This window comes from Suricata suricatta, chromosome 9 (assembly GCF_006229205.1).
Source record: "Suricata suricatta isolate VVHF042 chromosome 9, meerkat_22Aug2017_6uvM2_HiC, whole genome shotgun sequence".
In the NCBI taxonomy this organism is placed as follows: domain Eukaryota; kingdom Metazoa; phylum Chordata; class Mammalia; order Carnivora; family Herpestidae; genus Suricata; species Suricata suricatta.
In genome coordinates this window covers 92,794,904-92,822,515 of record NC_043708.1, presented here as the reverse complement: position 1 = coordinate 92,822,515, position 27,612 = coordinate 92,794,904, and the positions used below count along the sequence as shown (strand labels likewise).

The following is a 27,612-nucleotide window of genomic DNA, read 5'->3' as shown; positions in this document are numbered from 1 at the left end:
CGCACATGTACCCCAAGGTTCATAGCAGCACTGTCAACAATAGCCAAAACATGGAAAAAGCCTAAATGTCCATCACCTGATGAGTGGATCAAGAAGATGTGGTGTATATACACAATGGAGTACTACATGGCACTGAGAAAGAATGAAATCTGGCCATTTGTAGGAAAGTGGATGGACCTTGAGGGTGTCATGCTAAGCGAAATAAGCCAGGCAGAGAAGGACTCGTAGGTCTCATAGGTCTAACAGGAAAACAGGAGAAACCTAATGGAGGACCATGGGGAGGGGAAGAGGGAAAGAGAGTTGGGGAGAGAGAGGGATGCAAAACATGATAGACTATTGAATGCTGAAAATGAACTGAGGGTTGAAGGGGAAGAGGGTGGGGGAAAAGAGGTGGTGGTGGTGGAGGAGGGCACTTGTGGGGAAGAGCACTGGATGTTGTATGGAAACCAATTTGACAATAAACTATTTAAAAAAATCAAATCAAATGTATAACTAGAAGTAGATACAGTTGATCCTTTAAAAATGCAGGGGTCAGGGTCACTGACAGCATGTAACTTTTGACTCCCAAAAAACTTAACTAATAGCCTACTGTTTGGCTGGAAGCTGTACTGATCACATAAACATCATAAACACATATTCTGTATATTATATGTATTATATTCTGTATTCTTGGAATAAAGTAAGCCAGCGAAGAGAAAATATTAAGAAAATCATAAGGAAGAGGGAGCTCCTGGGTGGCTCAGTAGGTTAAGCCTGTTACTTCGGCTCAGGTCATGATTTCACGGCGCATGGGTTCGAGGCCCACATCAGGCTGTTTGCTGACAGCTCAGAGTCCAGAGCCTGCTTCAGATTTTGTGTCTCCCTCTCTCTCTGCTCCTCCCCCATTCATACTCTGTCTCTCTCTGTCTCCCAAATAAAAGTCTCTGTCTCTTAAATGAAAGTAAAAGAAATTTTTTAAAAAGATAATCATAAGAGAAAATACATTTACAGTATTGTAAAAAAATAAATAATATAGAAGTAGACCCACAGAATTTGAACCTTTGTTATTCGAGGATCAACTGTATATTCTACAGCATTTTGTTATCAGCAAAGGGCATATGTCAATTTACTACCAAAAAAAGACTTTTCTTTTTTCTTATGCCTATCTGGCTTGTTTTCTCTCCTTAGACCAGCAGTTGGCAATCTAAGGCCACAGCTAAACCCAGCCCATAGTTTTTGTTTTTAAAGTAAAGTTTTATCAGAACATGGCCAAGCCCATTTGTTTATCTAAGATCTGTGGTTGCTTTTGCACCTGAATTACAGAATGGGGCAGTTGTGACAAAGACTGTAGGACCCACAAAGCTACAAATACGTGCTCTGTGGCTCTTCATAATTATGAGCTCATGTGTGGGTACCATACCATACCATATAAGTACCAAAGATATTTTATTGTTACTGTTTACTTAAGTTTAAAGGTAAGAGAAAAATTAAAGTGATAAAATAAGGGGTGATTCTCCTCTTTTAAACTATCACAATTGCATTTTTATTGTGCTCATATTTTATATAGGTATTCTGAATTATAGCCATGGGACATGGGACAGAGCAGAAGACAAACTCATAGACTCCATTATGGTTGCCCAGTTACAAAATGGATTGCTTCAAAAGGACTGTGCTGTCACTCTCTGTGAACAAGCACAGGGATGATGACTATCAGTAACAAATTCAGTAGTAAGATTTCTAATTTTGAAAGAGGTTCAATTGCATGATCTCCTACTTCCTTTTCACCTCTATAATTCCTAAGGATTATATAGCATTAGGGCATTCTGTCAATTAAAAAAGCATACCTTTAATAAAAAAAATAAAAATGTATTCTTACACATGCTGTTCTATAATTATGACAGGTGATTAAATGCTAGGAACATTAAACTCTGAAGAAGAGCACTGATTTGGGTCCAATCTACAGCCCTGAGTCAGATGGCTGAAAATGACTGATTATCTGGGCCAGCATATTTGATTGATGTGAAATTTGATCTGGTCATTAATATAAAAGAACAATTATTTTAATATCTATACATAAATACCTATTATATATGGCATATATCAAATTAAGATGCATTTATACACTTAGATCAAGTTTCAAAAAGTGAACTATGGGCAAGGATCAACCCAATTCTGAATGCTTACTGAAACTCCTCAGTAAGGGTTATGGGTCTGTGTGGATTACTTCTGTAGAACAACATTTATTGCACTGTGTTCTCAATAAATTTTAGCTTCGCTGAATCAGTAGCACTGATATAAATATAGAAAGGAAGCATATATAGCCTACTGTTTGGGTCAAGACACTGTAATAGCTCTGGATGTGTCTCTGACACAAAAAGACTTTGTAGAGTTGGACAGTGCACTACAATCACCAGGCTTTAGTTTCCTCAGAAATCACACAAGGCACTGGTTCTTGAATTTTAGAGTTGATGAGAAGCATCAGGAAGACTTGTTAAAACACAGATCCCTGGGCCCACTTCCAGAGTTTCTGATTCAGTAGGTCTGGGTAGGTGGAGAATTTGCATTTTTAAGTTCCCAGATTCTGCTAACTCTGTTCATCAGTGGAACACACTTTGAGAACAAAGTAAGGTTTGGGAAGAAGGTGGTAGTGAATTATCAAATCCTTAACACTTTACATCTGTAAGAGAGAGCGGCCACCATCAAATGGGCACATTCAAACGTAATTGTCTCTGGAATCAAAATTTTTTTTGAATTAGAATATAAAAGGGATGAACGCTTTTCTTTCTTCTCTTTATAGTTCAGAGATTTTCGAACATATTCTACAGTACTTACGTCATAGCTTGATAAATGGATTCAATCCCATAACGCATGGCAAATTCATCGACTATTTCTTGGGAAGCATCATCAAAGAAAACCTTCCAGGCTTCCTCCCCTTTGACCTCTGGTATTTTCACTCCACCATTAGACTTCACTTCAGTCAAGTAATGGAACAGATTCTAAAAGTAAGTGGTTTTCAGCTGTTCAGTAATTCCTCAGAATAGTTAAGAAATATGACTGTAACTCTTAGTAATTTATATTTGCATTGTGATTGCATCTAATCTTTCATTAGCATTTACAAGCAATAGGAATATATTGAGTTTTTATTCTAGCGCACCTCATATTTATGCAAATTGATTTTATTTCTGCCTAGGCCTATGAAGAACCAATGACTCAAATGTGTTATACATACCAATTCATTTTAGGAGGAAGTACGTAAGCATTTCTACATGCTAGAGCATAGTTTACACTCATGGGCTCTGAGTAAATTATAGCGCCCTGGATGTGATTTTGCCTATGTTGATACAGAATTTTAGTATGTAAAGGCTTCAACTATGAAATGGTAGGAGTCAGAGCAAAGAACTGAGGTAAAAAATGAGTGAGATTTTTGTAATGAAATAAAAATCAGTACACATAATTTCATTTTGTTTCTAACAAGTTTTGGGAACTGCCTGCTACATGGATGCAGCTTAGGTCACTAATGGACCCTTGCTTGGATTTCACTTCCTTTTGTTTCTTGGACTATCAAAAAAGGACTCTGAAAAGCTAAGTATAATGCTATTCATTGGATCCCCAAAATTCTCAACCCAAGCTTTAAGCCCACAGTTGGCTTTCTATCTTGTCAATTTCAGGAGTTTGAAAAAGGAACCACCCTTCTTGAAGGATTATCAATGGACAGATTGTCATCAGGAAATTAAGTCTAGGTCCTTTATCTAATTGTGGGTAATATGTAAATGTCTTACTGTTCCCCATTTCTTCTTTGGTAAAATGGAGGTATAAATAATTATACATATAAATTGTCAGATACATTTAGGAAAAGTTCTAAGATTCTCTCACTTAGTTATCTTTTCTATTTTAGGAAGATACTTTCTTCTTCTCTACCTCTCTAAACATGGGAAAAGTACGTTCCTCAGCTTTATCTCATATTTTTTGATATGCAGGACAAGTGTCATTTGTATCGAAGAAAGGCTCTGGGGACAATTTTAAGCTCTCAGAGGCAAAGTGTCCAATAGAAGCCCAAGATTTATATCAGTGTATCTATATTGTGGTGAATCTGCTCTTTGGATTCAAATTGGGTTGTATCAACCGCTAAGTCAACCAAGCCTTACTCTTCGAGTGGGTATATTATCTACTACCCTTGGATGGTAACTACATTTGATATGCTCCATTCCCAACCTGTTTGTGGAATGGGTAATTAAAATGGAGAATGCTTCAATAATGAAGCTTTTTTGTTATATTCAGGAAAGAAAAAAATCATTGCTTATTACATTGGCTACCAAAAACCGCTGATGCATTTTGTATAATACTTCCAATTAAATCTTTAATAAAATCTGCACACTATTTCAGTGTTCTCAAAAATAATATTTGGATCCTGTCCTGCATTACTAAAGTACCATATGTTTAATGCTTCCAAAATATTTGTCATGGCTTATTTTTTAAATGAATACTTTAAATATTTTTCTTCCTCTTTGGTCCACTTATTCATCATTATCTTATTGCCTTACTGTTAAAACCTCCCTTATGTGTTTGTTCTAACTCTCATTAGTGGATATCTTTTCACTCTTCATAGAGGAATACACAGGCTACATGAAACCCTTCCACATCACATGTATTTGTGCAGGATCAGAACTCCAGGAACAGCTCCACAAACCTAATTCAATTATATTTTAAACCAAACACCTTGTTGTATGATCCATAATGGCCTGTCTCTTTTTTTGGTTTTGTTATTAATATAATTCAATTAACTTACCTCATGTAAACATGTATATTGTATATGATATGGGGCAACCTTCTCCTCTCCTTTAATCTCCACATTGATTTTCAATCTAATGGCCCCAGATACAGCTGACTTATCTGTTCGTTTCTCTGATGAAGGAAAAAAGTAATTGGTCATTTTTGGGAATGCCATATTTTTCATAAAATTTTTCCAAAGCTTAATAAAGGCTTGCATTGCTAAAAGCCACTTTTCTAGGTCAGGTTTAATGATTAACTACCCATTATGATTCTTGGAAACACAATTTAAAATACTGTGCCTATTACCTAATGGCCAAATGGTATTATACATCTTCAAACAAAAAGATTTAATCTCGATACACTGACATTCTGATACAAATTTCTGTGTACTCGATCAGTTTATAAAATGAAATTAATTATTTGGCAATGAAAAGCAAGATAACTTAAAAGTACAATTAACAAGAAAACTATTTTATCTAAAAGCTTTAACTTCTCATTCTAAGCTTGAAAAGATGAGTCAGAGATCTAACAAAAAATTTATTAGTAGTGATATATCAGTGATTCATAAAGACCTACTAATTCATAAAGGGCTGTTATTTATTTGGATGGGATCAATATGTCAATTCAGTCAAATAATGTACATGTGTATTCAATATGAACCGATCAATAGAGTTAAGAGGGAAAAAAGCATAATCACAAAATTCCTAAATGGTAAATGTACACAGGAGACCTACATTTGACATATATTTTACAGATGAAATAAAAACAAGCAAGCTGATCCATTTCACAAATGAAACATTAGGAGGTAGAGTGACAGAGAAAGTGGTGAAGACTTACTGACCCTCTTTCTAAGCAGAACTATATTTTTAGTCATAAAAGACACAAACCACGAAGTCTGATTTCTTGTGGTGGAATGTCTGCTGACTTTTCACTGCTAATATTTAATACTCATTATGTTATGAAGATTCTCTTAGGAGTGCCAGGATCATCAGCGTTTCTCCTATTGACTGGGAGACAGTTGATTCTCCACAAATTTTAAAGTTGCCTGCTGCGCCAAAAGAAATGTAAGTCCTGGAATCTTTTTGTTACAGACCTCTGTCCAGAGTTCCAGGGGAGCATTTCCCGTTCTTTGGTTTTTAAAAAAATTTTTTTTACCGTTTATTCTTTTTTGAGACACAGAAAGAAAGTGTGAGTAGGGGAGTGGCAGAGAGAGAGGAAGACACAGAATTCAAAGCAGGCTCCAGGCTCTGAGCTGTCAGCATAGAGCCCAATGCAGGGCTCGAACTCATGAACCCTGAGATCATGACCTGAGGTGACATTGGATGCTTAACCAACTGAGCCACCCAGGTGCTCCTAGTCCTTTAAGTTTAACTATCATCATTCCAAGTGATCATGGGACACAGGCTCTCCTTAGACAACCAGGGCTTTTGGTCAAGTCCTTGCCGGCATGGTAGAATAAATTCCATGTGGTGAAAGAGAACATTGTACAAACAGCACAAATATGGTACTTATGTGGATTGAATCTACTGAGAGATTTTACACAAATTAAAAACCTGTCCTTCTCAGCTTCCCTCCCATTCTTCTTCTTTCTCTCCTAAAACTCCCAACATCAGCAATGAGGGCACAAAACATACAAACTGACAGTGAACACCCAAAAATTTCCCTGTCCTGTTGCATTATATCTTCCTCCCCATAGATGGGAAGATACCTCTGGCCTAAGGGCTTGATTTTACTGATTTTACTAATAGCTCATTCAAGCTCCTTGGCAAACTGCATATACTCATGTCAAAGACATTTAACAGGAAGCAAAGAACATCCAAAGATTTGCTCTTTTGTCAAAAGAACAATTTAAGGAATTTGTTTCATAAGGTCATGCTTACATACTACAAAAAAAAAGTCTATGTATAGGTAAACCACTGTACAACACAATTTGTAAGTATTGCTCAGAGCTAACAGCCTAAAGTCTACTCTTGCTTAACATCTGTTTTCATATAGAAAGTTGTCTTATAGTATAAATAAGATACAGGGGGATGATCATTATAACTGAGCTATAAATTCCATCATTAATATTGAAATACCAATGTTCTTTAAGGAATATTTCTTTAAAATATATTTTGATATTGGGTTCTTAGTCTAGCTTGATTTGTGCCCAGATAAGTTATATGTCTGTCTTTAAAATTATTACATATTTTAGGGTTTCATTAATTCTATGACTTTATCCCTTTACTTTGCCAAATATTACATTATTTGAAGTATGTGGGATTTCAAAAAGCCAAAGGCACTCTGATTTTCTACAATGCATTGGTATCCTAAATTGAAATTCTTTGTAATCCTGGGACTGGGCAAAGTCTTCTTTGATTTGCAACAAGCCCTAAAAATTTTAATTAAAACATTTCTGATGATATGACTAAAACATTTTGAATCTGGAAACCACCAGTTTCTTCTCCTTATTTATAGATATGATTCTACTTTTGTTTATTCTTTTGTTTCTACATTCTACATGAGAGTGAATGGGGTTGGGGGGATGGACAAAATATGTGAACGAGAGTGGGGAAAAACAGGTTTCTAGTTATGGAATGAATATGTTATGGGACTAAAAGTTACAGAACAGGGAATATAGTCAAAGATATTGTAATAGTGTTGCATGGTGATGAGTGGTAGCTACATATGTGTGAGCTTAGCATAACATGTAGAATTGTTCAATCACTATTTGTACACCTGAAACTAATGTAAAATTGTGTATCAACTATAGTCAAATAAAAAATTTTGAAACATATATTATGGATCATGTCTTTTATAGAAACCGAGCTGATCCATATATTTTTACTATTATTAAATCAGCACTGAAGATTCTAGGTTATTATTCAATTACTGTAAAATTTGAAATAAAACATTTAATTCTTGGTTCCATAATAAAATTTCACTTAAAAAGTCATGCCAACTAAACATATTCTCAGTATCTTTATCACCAGAGTAAATAAATATAAGTCTACATATAAATTTGGCTTTGCCAACTACAGCCTACTTTTATATCATAATTCAAAAGATATCCAAAATATACTTTTTCTTTATTACTAAAATTTCATTAAGTGACCAGAAGGAAAAAGTCAAACAGCATAAAATCACACGTATTTTTCCTATACATTTGGCAAAGGTTTTGAGGCTGTATTCATGAATTAAAATCAAAAATGGGATATTTTACCCCTAAAAGATACCCAATTGATTTTTTGAAAGACTTTTCTCTCTTTATCTCAAATTTACCATCTTTCAGTAATACTGGATTGGAATAAATATTTCAGCAGAATGTTGTAGAAAAAAACATTGATAATTTTTACTTATATGGGAATATAATACATGCCACAGATATTCTGAAATTTTATTTAACTGTTTTTCAAGTAGATTTAAAATTAGTTACCTAAGTTGTACCAGACATCCATCTCTCCACTCAAGGTCCTCACTTCAACAATTGTTTGTCCCAAAAAATCATCGGACTCCTTTTTGAAATGTTGCTTGACTCTGGATTTAATGTCATCATCTTCATCCCACACTCTGACTTTGATTCGATCTGTGGAGTTATGGCACTCACTGAAAATAAATGTGGATAAGTTAACAACCATTAGAAACTGCTCTAAATGGCATTTGATGTTAACAAATTATTATATATATAATTTTTAATGTTTATTTTTGAGAGAGAGAGTGTGTGAGCCAGGGAGGGGAAGAGAGAGAGGGAGACAGAGGATCCAAAGCAGGCCTGAGCTTTCAATACAGAGCCCAACTGGGGGCTCGAACTCACTAACAGTAAGATCATGACCTAAACCAACGTCAGATGCTCAGGTGACTGAACCACTCACACACCCAGAAACTTACTTTAAATCTGTCTAATTCAGAAAGGTAGTGTATAGTTTCTAATAAATGATGTTTCCCACAGACACATTCCATCAACAGGATGCTGTGGGTGTCGGGGATATTAAAAAATATTGCATTAATTAAGCAATGTTAATAAGGGGAAATCGCATCCTATTTCATCAGATTTCCTTTAACTGAAGTAGATATTATCAAATGTGGGTCAAAAACCTTTGGTGTATTTTCTCTATATTTCCTGTTTGCAATGGTTATCTAGAACAACATATTCATGCTCAGAAAGTACTGCACCATCAACATAAATCTAACCTTATTGTTATAGATGTTCAGAAAATGGATGTCACAGAGTAAAAATGCGAATACAGCTATGTGCAAGTACTTAATAAACTAAAAATTCCAGTAACTGTATAAGATATTGTTAAATCAATCAGAATAAGAGGAAAATCCTTCTGTTTTTAAGAATATTTAATCCATTCCTCACTCCCAGGTTTCCTGTACCTACTCTTGTTGAAGCCCACAAGTACTATGTTAGTGTTGCCCACACATATTAATGGTGTTTCCTGACCCCTGGCTTTTGTATACACTTTTCCCTAGACTTCTCTGCCTGCTAACCAATCAATCTTTAAGCACCAGAAGCTAGTCACTTGTTCTCTGTAACTATTTTTGTAGCTATTGATCCAGTTAGGGTGATCAATGATGAGCTCAAATTTCTTGTGCAATGCATTCACTCTAGCATAAGGATCTTCAACCTGGGGTCAGTGGATGAATTCTGAACATCCAAAATATATAAAGAACTCATAAAACTCAACACCACAGAAACAAATAATCCAGTTAAGATATGGGCAGAAGAATGAACAGGCATTTTCCCAAAGACATCCAGATGGCCAACAGACACCATGAAAACATACTCAACATCACTCATCATCAGGGAAATGCAAATCAAAACCATAATGAGATATCACCTCACACCTCTCAGAATGGCTAAAACTAACAGTACAGGAACTAACAATGTTGGTGAGAATGTGGAGTAAGGAGAACCATCTTACACTGTTGGTGGGAATACAAACTAGCATAGCTACTCTGGAAAACAGTACAGTAGTTTCTCAAAAAGTTAAAAATACAACTACCTCACTATGATACAGCAAGCGCACTGGAAGGCATTTACCCAAAGGACACAAAAATGCTGATACAAAGGGCACAGGCACTCTGATGTTTATAGCAGCATTATCAATAATAGCCAAATTATGGCTATTAAAGAAATTATGGAAAGAGCCCAAATGTCCATCAACTAATTAACAGAGAAAGATGTGGGAAAATATATATATATACACATACATACAAACACACACATACACACACAATGGAATATTACTTGGCTATTAAAAAGAATGAAATCTTGCCATTTGCAATGATGTGGATAGAACTAAAGATTATTATGCTAATAAAAGTCAGAGAAAGACAAATGTTATATGATTTCACTCATATGTGGAATTTAAGAAACAAAATAAATGAACATAGGGGATAAAAAAAGAGAGGCAACTCTTAACTATAGAGAACAAACTGAGGGTTGCTGGAGGAGAGGCGGGTGGGGGGATGGGTTAAATGTCTGATGGGCATTAAGGAGGGCACATGTGATGAGCACTGGGTGTTGTATGTCAGTGGTGAATCACTAAAATCTACAGCTGAAACCTGTATTACACTGTATGTTAACTAAATAAAATTTCAATAAAAACTTGAAAAAATAACAATAAAATAACTTCATCTTATTTTCCTTCAATTATGAACATAAACAACAAATCTGAGAAGTCTTTATCAATACCTGGAAGATTTTATCACAAATAAAACCACAGATATTTATATGTAGCATCACAAATGTTATTAAACTTGTAATATTATTTTAACTATCATTTACTCTACTAAAAGTATTACTCAAAATAGTTGATTTTCTTTTCAATTCTATGTATTTTGTTTCAGGAATTTACAAATACATAATTTGCCAAACAGACTAATGGCGTAAAAATACTTAAGAACTCTTGACAGTATGCTCTCTCTTCCATTAACCTAGAAGGCAAAATTATATGGCACATAAGAATAAAGATTGGAATATGACATGGGAATATGAAAATTATAGCCCCACCATTTCTGTGTAAAGTAAGAGCTCTTTACGTAGAGCACTTTGGCAATTTCTGGAATTTTATTGTTACAAATGTTTAGGGCCACTAATGGCATAAGAGGGGTTCGGCCAGGGATTTGGACACCTTACCATCAATGGGACAGCCTGCATGATTTGAAATGATGCAAAGGTATTAACATGCAAAATCCACTGATGATCACCTTAGTTTGAGACTTTCATTTTACATAATAGCACCAACTCTTTTGCATGTTTTAAGACATTGAAATTTTCAGGGCACCAGGGTAGCTCAGTCAGTTAAGCATCAGACTTTGGCTCAGCTCACCATCTTATGGTTCATGAGTTGGAGGCTCAAGTTCAAGTGCAGAGACTGACTGTAGAGACTCTCTGCCAGTCCCCTACTCATGACCTCTCTCTCTCAAAATAAACAAACTTTTTTGGGTCATGTTTGTTTCTATTTTTGAGAGAGACAGAGCACATGTAAAGGAGTGGCAGAGAAAGAGAGAGAGAGACAGACAGACAGACACCAAAGCAGGCTCCAGACTCTGAGCTGTCAGCACAGAGCCCAACGGGGGGCTGGAACCCATGAACTGTGAGATCATGACCTGAGGTGAAGTTGGATGGTTAACCAACTGAGCCACCCAGATGTCCCAAAATACATAAATAAAGTTTAAAAAAGTTTCTTTGAAAGCTCCTAGAAATTTCCTAGAAAAGGAAAGCTAATATGTAAATCACCAAAGGAAAATTTTGTCATCGTTGCTTTTCACAACTTTACCAAAGCTGTTTTCCACTTTGAGAAATTATATTTCTAATGTCAAAATCACTCAAAGTTTTTTAACAAAGTATTTGTGTTAGTCTGCAGTTGAGATAGTCACATATATGCTAATATTACCAACAAATGGAAGCATGTATCTACTAAATTATGTGTTCTGGGGTAATTGTATCCGATCCTTATATATTAAAATACATATTAGAATATACTATATAACATTTTTCTTTGTATTATAGTTAGAGTATTATGTTTTTGAAATTATATACATAAAATTGCATATTATTTTGTTTCAACATAAAAATGTCATCGTGAATTATATATATAATTATATATTCAAACATATATAATTATATATAAAAGGGATCATTAGGTCTAATATGGTTGCAAAGTAATAACTACTTCTACCTGACTTAGCCTTTAAGAACCTCAGTTTCTTTATCTATAAAACAGAGGTAATGAATGATCTTAGCAGATATTTTTTGGAAATTAAGTAAAATATCATCCTATAGCAGCTTGTACACTGACAGACACTTGTTTGATGTACCGTCATCATTAATATACTGTCCTTATTTCATGAGTTATTTTGAAGTTAGGGCCTGTGTTTATTAATATCTGTATTCTTTACATGGTTTCTAGCATGCATCTAACACTAAAAAATACTCATTAAAGATCTGCAATGTTCTGCCAAAATAAAATGTTCTCTATTATATTAAAAGGAAAAAATGTCATCATTCTTAGATCATTTTTATCAAAGAAATTCTCCAGTTTGGATAACTATTTTACTATTACAGTGTGGTGGAAAGAATGAGGAAGGAAGAAGAATTAATCACGATACAGTATCTACTGTAGCTAATAAAACCACTTTCAACCACCAAGAATGGTTGGAAGAGATGATAGCACAGGTGCCTCCTCTCTGTGCAGAATTTCAGAGATAACACATCTGAAATTACAGCAGTGAGGCTGCAGAAGTAATGAAACCTTTAGCATTTTATCCAAAATTTGTATTAAAAGTAGTTCTGATTTTAATTTCTTTGCTACCAGAAAAGAAAAAAATCAATGTAGAAAATAAAAAACCCACCTCCCTATACATTTGCCTCATTCTGAGGAAAACAAAACTTAGAATATCAGTAAAAATATTTATCATCGTCATAAACTTAAAATTCAAAATGTTACAAAGGCAGAAAGAAATCCTTCTTTTCACCTTTTGATAAAATAAATCTCAGAGTTCACGAATGTCCTAGAACACAGACATCTAATATAATTTTTACCTACAAATAACAGGCACAATAAATAGCAAACTCTGGGTAATAAATACTGGTAGATATTTCTAGAATCTATTATTTAACAACATCAAAACATCCTAATTTATAAGAATAAACTTTTGAGGTACTAGGCTTTGTTATAAATTAAGGTAAAAATTTTTAGTTTATGATACATATACAACACACACAAATAATAATCCATATAAAATAGTAATAACACATATATGTGTACACATATGTACAAATGCTGGTATCATAACTTTTCTTTTTCCTTGTACAAAATTCATAAATATCTAGGTATCCATATACATTTTGTGTTTCTATGCATGTATCTATCTATCTATCTTATACATGCCAAGTGGAGAGAACACCATAATATCTTTCTTTTCAAATTTCCATTTTCTAATAGCTTCCCTGTTTTGTACTAGATGAAAATACACCTTCTAATTGATTGTTCACATTTCCATTATTTTCTCCATTAATTTGGTTTGTATTTTTTATTATAACAGCAAGAGTTCAACATTTCCTCACCCCATATACCCATGTGCTCATTCACCCGTGTAGCAGTAATTCACTGAGTACCTTTAAATCTATAGACACAATTGAGACTTAGTGAGGTTAATTCACCCAATCATACTCTTCCTTTCTTAATTTAAAAATGAATTGCTGGTGACATTAGTGAATTCATAACAAATATAATCAGCGATGTGCCCCTATTCTTGTGATTTTGCTGAAAGGAATTGAAATATTTCTGATTTCTCACTGTTTCTACTTTTTTTCATTTTTTACTTAAGTAAACTGTTAAAATTAGAATAATAACAGATTCAAAGAAAAGTTACAAAGAGAGTCCAGGGTTCTGCATGTCCCACAGATAGATTCCTCTATGATAAACATCTAACACTACTAACATTGGTACTATTTTTTTCTCATAAAAACATGCCGGTTCCTACTTTAAATTTCCCAAAAAGTCTTTTAAAGAATATTTAAAAATAAACAATGTTTGCTATTATGGTTCAGGATTAAGCTGTCAGAAACTTATATTTTTATCTCCGCAGAGTAAAGACTGGTGGATTACGGTTGCAAATGCTGGAAATGACAGGAGGATTTGTGCAATGCATATAAAACCAGAGATTTAGTTCAAGATACTGTGGCAGAGAATCAGCACAGATGGATGCTTGGCAGCTCTCAACATTCTCTTTCCGTTTTGACTACATTCCTCCTTCCTGTTCCTCATCTTCTCAAGAAAGACAAGCTAGATAACTCACATTCCTAGATTCTTCTGTAGCTGTGGCCCAGATACTTGACCCGCATTCAAGCAAGATCTGAACTCAAAATTGAACAAAGTGAAACAGTGGCTCTATTCTGAGGATTTGCTCTTTTGGAAATGGTGCTGAAGGCTTTAATATTTTGATGCAGAGCTTCTGGTATTTGGTTATGAGGAGCAAAAGTACTGATTAAAGATGGCAATGTTGTTTTCTCCAAAGAAAACAGTGGACACTGTTTCTCTACAGTAGCTTCAAAGGCAGGCACTTGACCTCTCCAAAAGTCTTGAGTGATGTAACAATGTATGAAATAATCTTTTTTTTCTTCAGAAACTAGAATGAACTCTGTTATTTGCAACTAAGAATATTAAGTAATGTAGTAATTTTTAAACAATGAAAGGAGCTTCAACAACAGAATTTATGTGGAACTGACTGTGGAGGACATGCTGGGGAAAAACAGTGAAGACTTAATGACCTCAGTCTGGAATGGCAATTCATTTTGAAATGCAATAGCAAAACAGCTGGCCAACTGTTGCTTGCTATACCTTGGAACTCTGACCACGTGGCAAGCAAAGCTTTTTTTATTATGTGAATGGTAGGAATAGAATTTAGAACGTCACCATGTGCTTATTAAGTTTTGCTGCTTTGAAACATACACTACAGGGGAGATACATTCTAATGAAATCTGGACAGTCAGTAAGCAGACATGCAAAGAAGCACAGTGATGCCCAGAGGGCTCACTCTGCTTGTGTCCTGCAATATAAATTGAGGATGTAATCTGGAAGCCTGCAAGGTTGAAAAAAGCCAGGTGACTCTGTACACAAAAATGCTATGTATAGTTTACAAGCAGGGGACTCTAAGCTCAACTTTAAAAAGATAAAATTGTTGTCTTTGGGCTTTTTGAACACTTTCCTTCAGGAAGCCTCTGAGTGGCCATGAAGGGAACTCAGTGGCAAAGCTGAGATTCACAGTGCTGCATTCTCACCTTGGCACACTCACTATAGCGCAGAGGGTGGGGCCGCAGCCATCAGGTTAAGAGAAAGGAATTAGAGCAGAGGGGCCAGTAGTGAAAGGGTTACAATTCCCAGACCATTGTGGTTACCATCTTCCGGAATCCTGGTAAACATTTTCCAGGGAACAATACTGCCGAATGTGCCTTAGGTTGGCTATAGCTGTACGTAAAGCCAATGCCTTACTCTTCCTATCATCATCATCATCTAGTGCTCCACTGACCTGTATGTCATCCTCACGCAAGGGCTCTGCTAATCTCTGTATTGTTCTGATTTTAGTATATGTGCTGCCAAAATGAGCACCTTTTAGTTATTTTTAGAGGCTGCTTTCATTTGCTTTCAACTTTCCATAGTTGCTGCTTAGAGTATAGGCATTGACAAATTGGACAAAGAAGGTGTCCCCAGATGTAGAGCCAAGGATCTGAAGGCAAGAAATTCATCTGGAAAGCACAAGGGCCTGCCGGATTAGTCAGTCAAGCAACTACTTCTTTCTCTACGATTACAGAGTCCTGAGTGTACCTGGCCAGTAGGACTCTATGTTTGCTAATGTATCAACGATGGTCAAATCTTTCCTACTTTCCCTATTACTAAACAAGACATCTAAATTGGTATTATCTTATCCCCTTCTCTCATTGCAATAATACATTGGGAATTTAGGAGGAAGAGGACTTTAGTTTATAAGACCTAGCATAATAAAGATCCAAACCTGGAGCTGACAGGAACACTACCCAGAGATCATGGACTTCAAGCTAACTGCAAAAACTGAGCAAAACTTTGGGATTGCCTACTTTGGAAGGGAGAGGATGAATTCCTTTTATTTAAATTAAATATAGGGGTGTCTGGGTGGCTCATTCAGTTAAGCATCCGGCTTTGGCTCAGGTCATGATCTCACAGTTCGTGGGTTCAAGACCCGCATCGGGCTCTGTGCTGACAGCTTAGAGCCTGGAGCCTGCTTCAGATTCTGTATCTCCCTCTCTCTCTCTCTCCGACCCTCCCCTGCTCACGTTGTCTCTCTCTTTCTCTCTCTCTCTCTCTCTCAAAAATAAATAAAAACATTTAAAAAAATTAAATATAGAGATAGAAAGAATAGTCAAAGAGGTAGAAGGTAACCAAACACTATAAATGGTTCACTTAACAACCTTTCAACCCCCTCCTTTTCTTTTTCTACTTTTATGCAATTACCTCAGCCTCCCTAGTAATTATAGGTGGTCACTTGACATAGTTTTTCTAATCCAATATAAGCCAAAGTCTTCTGGTCTTGTCTCTTACATTTTCTTCTTTTATTATTCTGGAATGTGGATATAGAATAGCTTTCACTAAACATGTTAAAACAAAAATGGCTAAGTTTTGTTCTTTGATGGAATAATTTAGTTACTGTACTAGTCCTCAAATGCCTACCCGTGGAATTCATACAGAAAGAAATAAACCATTTTTTACTGAGCTGCACTTGTGGTTTAATGTGAAAGTGAATGAAAGCCTTTTAAGTAGGAAAATAATTTAAAAAATATCAAGTTCCTCTTGCTTGATTGCATATGTAATTTAAAACATTTAATTTCTATACTTGCTGTGTATCATGCCATTTCTTAATGACTTAAAGTGTTTCACAAACTCTGACTTTTATGAAAATACAAAATTTTCAATTTCAGATGGGAAATGGCAGGCTCACATAAAAAAAAAAATTTGACAGCAAGAAAAATATCTTTCCATACCAGTTGGTGAATTTGGCCTTTCTCTAAAATTTTCTTATGTTTATTTATTATTGATATAGAGAGAAAAATGGAGTGAGTAGGGAACGGGCAGAGAGAGAGGGAGACACAGAACCTGAAGCAGGCTCCAGGCTCTGAGCTGTCAGCACAGAGTCCGGTGCGGGACTCAACCCACAAACTGAGAGAACATGACCTGAGCCGAAGTCTGGTGCTTAATCGACTGAGCCACCCAGGTGCCCCAAAATTGGCTTTTTTTTAATCAGCAGAAAATAAGATATTTTACCGCACAAACACTTGAAAAATAAAATGAATATTGTTAGCGCCATTTGCTTTGAAGTTTTCCTTTAACTAAAAATAATTCCCTTCTTAAAGAGAAGTTCATATGTCTAATTTTATGGTTTTTCATTGTTAAAGACTGGTTTTGTTTCCATGGGAATAAGATATTTTATTTCTTCCCAAATTAAAGGAAAACGTTTCCCTCTTTGGACTCAGGATTTGTGTGTGTGTGTGTGTGTGTGTGTGTGTGTGTGTGTGTGTGTGTGTGTGTGGTTTTTAATTCATAGGTACCATATCTCTATAGAGCCAATCACTATTTCTCCAATTTTATTTGGCAGACATTCAAATGACTAATTTCTTTATAATTATTTATTCCAACTTTGTAAATGGTCTCAGGGCAAATATGTTTAGATTTAGAGTTTCCTGGAGATGGTCCCAAATCTCTAATGATTAAAGCAAAACAAAACACAAAAACAAAACCCATTCCTTGCCAAGTTACTAGAGTTTAAACTATTTTGAGAAAGGTTGCTTTACCTAGAGAGATGCCCAAGTATTTCAAAAGTCAATAAAGCCTAAATTCAATGGAAAAGAAATATGCCCTTGCTCAAATAATCATACTCTGATGTGAAGTCATTACTAATGTAGTTTATTAGCAGATAGTTAAAAAATGGAAACCGCACCTAAAGTGGCACTAGATCTAAAGAAGTAAAATATGTATCATGAAGTAATCAGAAAAAAGTCAATACAAAGTGATCTTACATTAGAAATCATATCTATTAAAATTATATATAATTATAGCCACACATTTTTAAGTGTGGCAACTGAGATTTCTATAATATTTTAAATGGTATTGTATTGGTTTTGGTTAACAGAAACATTAATAAGAGAGATTAAATATATATGAATAAGTGTGGTGTGTATGCACTAAAATAAGCTATAAGGGTATATATCAAAATATAGTTAGTAGAATCCGTTAAAAATTTGTATTTTATTCTTCATATTTATCTGTTACAATAAAAAATGCACTTTAAAATGTCTAGTAGTTGCAAATAATTCTACTTCAACTCAGGCTGGAAGGCAGAACATTGGCTGAAAAAGTCATCAGCCAGAAACAGCAAGAGCCATCCTGAGGCAAAGCAGCAGCAGCCTTTTAAACAGTAATTAAATTCTCTAGTTACAGCTTAATTCCTTAAACCCTGACCCACCAAATGGAAATACTGTGAGATACTCAGTGTTCACATTTCCTTTCAGTAATTTTCCATGAATTATGTAACCCACTTTCATCATAATATTGATGTCTCATTTGTTACTGAACGAAGATCCCAACCCTATTAGCTTTGAAGTGTATTACAGCAGTCGGACAAACTCTAAGCTCAACACGCAGGGACAGGGCACAGGGACTTTTCCCACCTGCATTTATTCAGGACAAGCTACTGGTATCAGGATCAAAATAACAGCCCCTAATATTTTACTGTGAAGTTTTCTTGAGGTGTTTCTTTGTAGTAATTGGGCATTGTAGATCCATTCTATAAATTAATGACAAAGATGATGAGAAAAATAAGAACAAGAAATTAATTATATTATTAGTGCCACTTCTGTTAAAGGACAGGAGGTAAAAAGAGATTCATGCACTGGCACTTAATGGTTAGCTGAAAGAAGCTTTGAAGTGTCACAGAACCAAGGAGCAAAATATTACCTTTTAAGACCCATTTGCCTGCCCCACATTCGAGCCTCACAATTAGATCATAAATATCTCAGTCTTGCATTCTAATTTTCTATCTACTATTTTCTCCACAGGTACTAATGTTGCAGAATTATTTTGATAGCTAGCTTAAGAATTACTAAATACTATTAAATATTAGCATTAATTAATTAAAATTAATGATGCTAAGATAATAAAAGTAAGGCACCACTGGATGGCTCAGTTGGTTAAGCATCCCACGCTTGATGCTCAGTTCACAATCTCAGTTGGTGGGTTCGAGCCCCACATCTGGCTCTGCTCTGAAAGTGTGGAGCCTGCTTAGGATTCTCGCTCTCTCTCTTTGCCCCATTCCTACTCTCTCTCTCTCAAAAACAAAAAAGAATAAATAATAAATAATTTAAACAAAGGGTAATAAAGGCAAAATTAAAACCTTAGATAAATATGTTAGTGTTCATTTTGCTGTGAAAAGAGAAACCACTTAGAGGTCAGAAAACAGAAAGATCTATATGATATCATGCATATGTGGAGACTAAAAATACAAACTAGTAAAAACAAAGAGGAAAATGATGATATTCAGGAACTAGGATTGGGAGAATAGGAGAGATTTTGTTTAAGGGTACAAACTTATAACTAGTAGATAAATGAGTCCTGGAGAGCTCATGCTAGTGGAGTGAATACAGACAACTTTACAATCATTAAATGTCCTGGAGACTAGATCATAATTACTCCTACACAGAAAAAGAAATAGCTATGTGATATGAGAGAGGCACTGTCACTACATTAGTAATAGTACAATATATAAATATATGAAATTAAGGTATTATACACCTTAAATTCATGCAATGATTTTTTTCTTAATTTACATTTAAGCTGGTTAATGTACAGTATAGTGCTGGTTTCAGTAGAGTAGAACCCAGTGATTCATAACTTATATGTAACACCCAGTACTCATCCCAGTTAAGTGCCCTTGTTAATTCCCATCACCCATTTAGCCAGTCCCCACCCAACACCCCTCCAGCAATCCTCAGTTTGTTCTCTGTATGTAAGAGTCTCTTATGGTTTGCCTCTCTCTGTTTTATCTCATTTTTCCATCCCTTTCACTATGTTCATCTGTTGTGTTTCTTCAAGTCCACATGAGTGAAATCATACAATATTTGTCTGTCTCTGCTTGACTTATTTTGCCTAGCATAGTTCTTTCCACACTGTTGGAAATGCAAGATTTCATTCTTTTTGATCCCAAACCAGATAACAACTCCACTGAAAAAGAGAATTATAGGCCAATATCCCTGATGAATCTGGATGCAAAAATTCTCAACAAGATACGAGCAAATCACATTCAACTGTACATTAAAAGAATTATTCACTGTGATCAAGTGGGATTTATTCCTGGGCTGCAGGTCTAGTTCAAAATTCTCAAACCCCTCAGTGAGATACACCACATTAATAAAAGAGGAAAAGAACCATATCATCCTTTCAACAGATGCAGAAAAAGCACTTAACAAAATACATCATTACTTGATAAAAAAAAAAAACCCTCAAGAAAGGAGGGATAGAAGGAACATACACCATAAATTCAGAAAATGTTATATCTCAAATATATTTCAAGTAAAAATAGCAGGTAGAAACAGGAGGCCTAAGTGGTACCCTCAAAAATAGGAGAAATGTTCATGTGCATAAGAGTGTGAATCCAAGATGGGCGAGCTTTCTACTCACCATTTCTTTGAGGCACCATGTATTTCTCCAAGCTAGGACACTTTACTCATTATATTTGTTAGGACAAGGATTTCTTTTCCCTAATTCTGTACCTGACGAACATTTACCTGTCTTTCAAATCCCAGACGAAATATCACCTCTAAGTCAAACTTCCCTGAGAGTTGGTGTGTTGTTTTTTCCTTTGCATTTTTTAATCCCTAGTGCCTGTAGCAAGTAGATACTCAAAACTGCTTACTGAAAAAAAGTAAAGGAAATATCATAGAGTTCACATTTGTCCACATTCTCACCAGCATTTGTTAATTCTGGTCCTTTTGATTTGCCATTCAGACAGGTGCAAGGTATATCTCATTGTGCTTTGGATTTAAATTTCCCTGATGATTAGTGATGTTGAGCACCTTTGCATGTATCTGTTGGCCATATATATTTTTTCTTTGGAAAAATGTCCATTCAAGTACTCTACCCATTTTTTAATCTAATTGCTTATGGGGTTTGCTGTTGAGTTTTATAAGTTCTTTCTATTTTGGATATTAACCCTTATCATATATATCATGCACAAATACCTTCTCCTATTCAGTGGCTGCTTTTGTTGATAGTTTCCTTGACTATGCAAAAGTTTTTCTTCTGTGTTGGCAAGAATGTGGAGAAAGAGGACACTATTAGTGGGAATGCAAATTGCATAGGCACTGTGGGAAAAAGTATGGAGTTTCCTCAAAAATTTAAAAATAGAAATTCTATATGATCTAGTAATTTCACGACTTTGGGGTATTTACCCCAAGGAAAATAAACACTAATTCAAAAAGATACATGCACCCCTATGATCACTGTAGCCATTATTTATAGCCAAGATATGAAAGTAACCAAAGCATCCACTGATAGATGGATAAAAAAGATGTACACACACACACACACACACACACACACACACATATATAACACAATGGGATATTACACAGTCATAAAAAAGGATGAGATCATGCCACTGGAAATAACATGAATAGATGCAGACAAATATCATGTGGTTTCACACATATGTGGAGTCTAAAAATCAAAGGAGAAAAACAAATACTAAGAATCAGACCTATAAATAAAGAAAACTGATGACTACTAGAGAAAAGCGTTGTAGGAAGAAGGGCAAAATGGGTGAAGGGGAGTAGAAGATATAGACTTCCACTTAAGGAAGGATTAAGTCATGGGAATCCAAGGCACAGCATTGACAATCTAGTCAGTAATGTTGTAAAGTGTTGTGTGGTGGCAGATGATAGCAACCCTTCTGGTGAGAGAGCAGAACATACAGAGTTGTTAAATCACTATGTTGTACACTTGAAACTACTGTAACACTGTGTGTCAACTATACTTTATAAAGTATCACAAGTAAGAGTAATCATACTCTTGTTATAGCTCATTAAATATTACACATATTCATGTTTCAATTAGTTGTACAATTATGTAGTTGAAACTGATGTATTTGAAGATAGAAATAAAGACCACTTTAGATGTGTGTCACATTTGTTTTGACATTTACTTGATATTTGAGTAAAGACATTACCTTTCCAAGTCCGACTTTAAGTGGTGACCCACAATACTTTCTTAAACTTCCTTGTCCATGAAATAAAGAAGCTGTATGTTAATGGCTTCTAAAGTAAAATATAACATAACTGTAGAGGTCCTGAAACAGTGCATGTTGCCCTTGTTTTGTGGTTATCTTATTATAGCTCTAATATCCCAAAGTCTGTGATTCATAGAAATTATGCCATTTTCATTTTACTTTCAAGGCCAAAGTGTATTAGGCTAAATGGAGTAATAGAAAAGGCTTGGAAAAATATATGTCTGATAAAAGTTTCATTTGAGCTACTTACTAGAAGTATGATTTGGGTCAAGTTATGCAGTTATATTGAATCTCCATGTCCAGTGTATAAAATGGGAATATCATTATATTTTAAAGATGTTATTTATGTAACACCTAGAACATTTTTGGGCATTTTGTAGGTTTTCAAGTACAGCTAAGGAATGCAGCTAATTTTACTACTCAAACATATAATATCATTTGCCTCTAATAGAGAAGAACATGTTACTACTCTATAGGAAATAGGAAATAGGAAAAAAGTACAATTAGTTTAGTAATCAAAACAGGAAACTGCTTAATAATTGATGTATATCAATGCAATAAAATCTTATTCAACTATTAAAAATACTGTTCTTGGTGATGGCTTATTTGGGGGTTCTCTATTCTGTTTCATTAATCTATATTTGCCTTTGTGACAGTACCATACTGTTTTGGTTACAGTAGCTTTGAAATTTTCTATCCCTCTTACAAACTTAATTGTACGGTATAATACAGTTGGCTATAGGTACAATATTGTACAACAGATGTCTAGAACTTATTTTTCTTGCTTAATTGAAACTTTGTGCCTGTTAATTAGAAGCTCACCAATACCCCCTCTTTCCAGCTCTGGGAAACTATAGTTTTAGTGTATGATTCTATAAATTTGGCTACTTCTAATAACTTCATTTAAGTGGAATCAGGCAATGTATGTCTTTCTGTGACTGATTTATTTCACTTCGCAAAATGTCACCAAAGTTCACCCATATTGGTACATGTTGTGCAGTTTCCTTCTTTCCTAAAGATGAATGATATCCCATTGTATGTATATATCTCATTTTCTTTACTCATTCACTTTTTGATGGACATTTAGGTCTTTATCACATCTTAACTATTATCAATAATGCTGCAATGAATATGGAAGTGCTAATATCTTTGAGAATCTGATTTCAATGATCTTAGGTAAATACCCAGAAGTGGGATTGCTGGGTCATATGGTAGTTACAGTCTCCGTTTGTCAAGAAAAACCCCTACTGTTTTCCATAGTGGCTGCACTAGTTTGCATTCCCACAGCTGCATACAAAGGTTCATTGACAAGGGGGTCAAGACCACAAAATGGGAAAGGATTTTTACTAAATTTACTAAGATATTTGCAAACTTATGGAGACTCATGTCCTTTATGACTCTGATCTGTATCTGTTAACCATTTGTGCACTAGTTTGCACTTCATTCTCAGCCCACCCCCACACTCCCTGATCATTGTTCACTGTGCTGTTTAAGGCAGACAGAGAAGTAGAGAAACGAGGGCTTCTCCTGTCTTCCCACCTCTGATCTTATCCAAGGGCCTCCTCACAACTAAACCTAGTGGGTAAGAAAGTTGGGAGACACCACACTGAACACATTGAAGAAACTTTAGGGAATAAATGGAAGAGCAACAGGCCAACACTTATGCCAAACTTATGAAGAAAGTGCCATAGAAAGATACATGAAACTATACCCTTAGCCTCCAGCATTCCCATGGTTCTCACTCATTCCTTTTAGCATTTCTTCGACCTTCCCTGAGAAGCCTTAACACTTGCATCTTGATAGACAAAACTCCTATGATAAAGGCATTTTTCTAAACTTTTCTTCAACTTTCTTACTTCAGGAAAGGAAATGATAAATATGAAACATTTTTGTACTTGGTAACACAATGAGTGATTTGTAAAGATAATTATAGTAAAAAATGGTTTGGAAAACTAAATGCTTTATAAATATGAGCCATTTTATTATCATTAATGTTTCATAGTCATAGTAATGTTCCATACTGTTTTAAGTATACAGATGCTTTACATATGTTTTAAAAGAATGAAGGGTGCCTGGGTGCCTCAGTTGTTAGAGTGTCTGACCTCGGCTCATACCATGATCTCATGGTTCACAAGTTTGAGCCCCATGTTGGGCTCTGTGCTGACAGCTCAGGGCCTGGAACCAACTTTGGATTCTGTCTCCCTCTCCCTCTACCTCTCCCCCAATTGTATTGTCTCTAACTCTCTCTCTCTCAAAAAATATAAATAAATAAAACATTTTAAAAATGAAAAAAAATTGAGCACCCCTTTACCAATCTTCACTGCAATGAGCACAATTCATATTATTAAAAATTGTATTCAGTGCATTATTTACTAAATATCCGAAAAAGAGGAAAAAAAACTAATAAAAAGTACCCTTCTCTGCACCCCTCTTGCCCCTCGGCTATCAAAAAGAAACCTCTAAAGTGCTTATGGCTATTTCTGGCCAGAGAAAAAGGGTTCAACTAAAGAGCCAGAATTTATCTCTGGGAAGAGAACAGAATCAGTCAGCATTAGTTTCCATGGCATCTAACATGCTTTTCTCTTAGAGTCTCCCCATCACCCTTTACTAGAAAAGAAGAGCTGCTCTTCTCCCAAGAAACTTGATAGCAACGGTGGAAAGGTCAGCAATGAGTTGCAGTTACAACTGCTGGATGAGACTTGATCTGAACACTACGCTTGAATCAGGAGCAGCTGTCATAAAGGTAAACACTCTTAGCTAACAGCCCTCTCATTCCAAATATCATCAACATAGCACAGCTTATGGAAGACTTCGGCAGTGATCACCAAGGAATTGCTAAAAAAGAAAAGCAATGATAGGAAATTCTACATTCCAATTAGCTTTTCCACTTAAATCTAAGCTTCAACCAATTGTCTGCAATGGAGTGACTCCATTTAAGAATTCATAAATAGTAACACTGGTTATAGTTCAGTCTTCTCTGGACTCTTTTGAAATGGAAGGTAAAGAAAATACCAAGAGAAGGAATTCCAAACAGAAACAAAACAAAACAAAAAAACAAACAAACAACAACAACAAAAAAACAAGCTACCACACAAGCACAACAAACCACATGACAGCATCTGTGATATCTATGCAACTCCATTAGCTACACTTTATCACTAAAATGAAAACTCAAAGTGTCTTGAAAATTTGTTGAATGTTTATAATTATGAACAGCTAGAAGAAAAATTTAGCCAAAAGTCTGCTTTCAAACTTCCAAATGTTTGTGGAACAAACATAAAACAATCGAATTTGATCAATTGTACACACAATTTAAGTTAACAAAAAAAGTACAGAAAACCACTACCAACCAGATAAGAAAGTTAAGACTCATTACTGAGGTGAAATTTTAGAAGCTATTACTTTAATTATTTTTTACAATATTTATTTATTTTTAAGACAGAGACAGAATGCAAGCAGGAAAGGGGCAGAGAGAGAGAGGGAGACACAGAATCTGAAGCAGCTCCAGGCTCTGAGCTGTCAGCACAGAGCCTGATACAGGACTCAAACTCATGAACCATGAGATCATGACCTGCGCTGAAGTCAGACACCTAACCGACTGAGTCACCCAGGTGCCCCAGAAGACATTACTTTAAATAGAATCATATGAAGTTTTAATTTCTCTAGGTCAGAAGAGTTGACTACCACCAATTTCATATACCCAACCTAGTAATAAATAGTTTTATATAATAAAGTTTGTTCGTATCTTAGTTTCTACTTTAAGATCAGATCATAAAAACAACAACTAGTGCATTCACAAAAACGTGCCTGATTATTAAAGACACTGATGAAATTAACAGAGGTATGGGAGGGCATTACGTACGTATGTATTCACTTATTAGGATGCGTGCCCAACAAAAGACTTGAACTCACAACCCTGAGATTATGAGTCCCATGCTCTACCAGCTGAACCAGCCAGGTGATCCCAGCAGGGCACATTAATTACCAAATAATTTAACAATAAGGTTGAGAAAGCTGTGGAGATCTTCAAGAGTTATTAAATTTGATTTAGTTGAGAATGGTGTTGATCCCAGAGGAGATCACAAGGACATTATCATAAATGCTTTTTAAGCAACTCAGCCACTCTTAAGGGCTCTCCATTGCACCTCACAATGAGACAATAGAGTAATTTTGTCTACTCAAAGAAATACAATGATTTTAAGCTCATGTGAGAATTACCGTCCTGATGTTTGGCCCCAAAGTACAAGACCTTCAAAACTTCTGGCTGTTAAAGAGTTTCTTGGGGTTCTAGAAAGCTAAGATCCATACTCATTAGGGGCAGTAAATTTTAAAAAATTAGATTTTAAATAAAGGGTGAAAAAAGAGTAGAGTGGCAGCATTAAAAAAGGGGGCGCATAGTAAAATCTAGGCAAAACAGTCACAGATCTAAGGTCAGGGCAGGATGGGAAAGTCAGTGAGGAGTTAGCCAGGTTGGCAGAGAGCATTCAGAATCAGTGTTACTCCTGCAGGCTGCACGGATCCCCTGTCTGTACATACGAAGTCTTCTAGAAGGACTCAGTCTTCCTGATTGTTCATGGCTACCAGCTGTGTTTAAAAATACCTTCCATCATCTGAGTTCTCGGAAAAGTCAGTGCACAAATGTATCAACAACTTGATTTTCCCTCTATTTACCATTTTCTCCACAACTTTACTCCTACATTGCCAAGTAGTTTGTGTTCAAATCATTTACTTTTCTGTTAATCATTATGACTGAATATACAAGTGAAAAATAAAACTGGATTAGTTGCTTTAATTCTTCCTTGGAACAAAGCAAGGTATAAATGACCAATCATTTACAATTAAATATTTAATTAAACATTAAAGCCTTAAATAGTTAACCATTAAATCATCAAGCTTTAAATCACTTTAAAGATAAAACTTATGTTAGTACTGTCAAAAAAAAATAGTTACTGTCACCTTTTTTAAATGGAATTTTCCAAACACATATACTGAATTATCTGTCAACAGTAACGTTTCATAAAATAATAAATGTATGATGTCAGAGAAAGCCCTGGATATCATCTTGAGGTAAAGAGGCATGTTAAATGTCCCCACAGAATTTGTGGTAATTTTCCACCCTGTTTTTTTTCTTCTTATCCTTAGTTCTGCTTGGACAGAGTGAAAAGGATGACACGATCTAGTCAAAATAAAAGCTCAAGAGGTTACTTTCACTGCTCACTTCACTCCTTTAACCAAATCAGAATTCATTTTGTACTTTTTGTCCCTTCAGATCAAATTCTAATCAAAAGCAGAAAAGGTTGTCAGAGAGACACGTAACTGAAAGAAAATAACAAGCCTATTGTGAAGGCTAAGGACATTTATAGAATTTTCATCAGGCAGAAAACAGAAACTGGAGATGCTAAAAAAAAAAAAAAAAAAAAAAGTAAATGCCTGCGTTCACCAAATATTGCTCAAGTAGCATACACAGAGAAGAAAGATCTTTGGAATTTCTTGGAGAAAAAAATGTCATTGAAGGAATAGTTAGAAGGGAGAAATCAGAGTTTAGAAATAGTGAAAATGAAA

General features: G+C 35.2%; 1 protein-coding gene and 1 non-coding gene across 2 annotated transcripts in view; both read right to left on the bottom strand.

The window, feature by feature from the left end:
* The window catches only part of UNC13C (unc-13 homolog C), a 593,765-nt gene that overhangs the window by 297,668 nt on the left and 268,485 nt on the right, over positions 1 to 27,612 (bottom strand). The window contains exons 13-15 of the mRNA XM_029952367.1: positions 8,165 to 8,334; positions 4,766 to 4,881; positions 2,812 to 2,975 (exon numbers count right to left, since the gene is read on the bottom strand). Of these exons, the coding sequence (XP_029808227.1) occupies positions 2,812 to 2,975; positions 4,766 to 4,881; positions 8,165 to 8,334 (450 nt within the window). The remainder of the gene's footprint in view (positions 1 to 2,811; positions 2,976 to 4,765; positions 4,882 to 8,164; positions 8,335 to 27,612) is intronic.
* On the bottom strand, positions 15,247 to 15,350 carry LOC115303127. Its single transcript, XR_003913841.1, has one exon. It is a non-coding gene; the product is annotated as a U6 spliceosomal RNA (small nuclear RNA).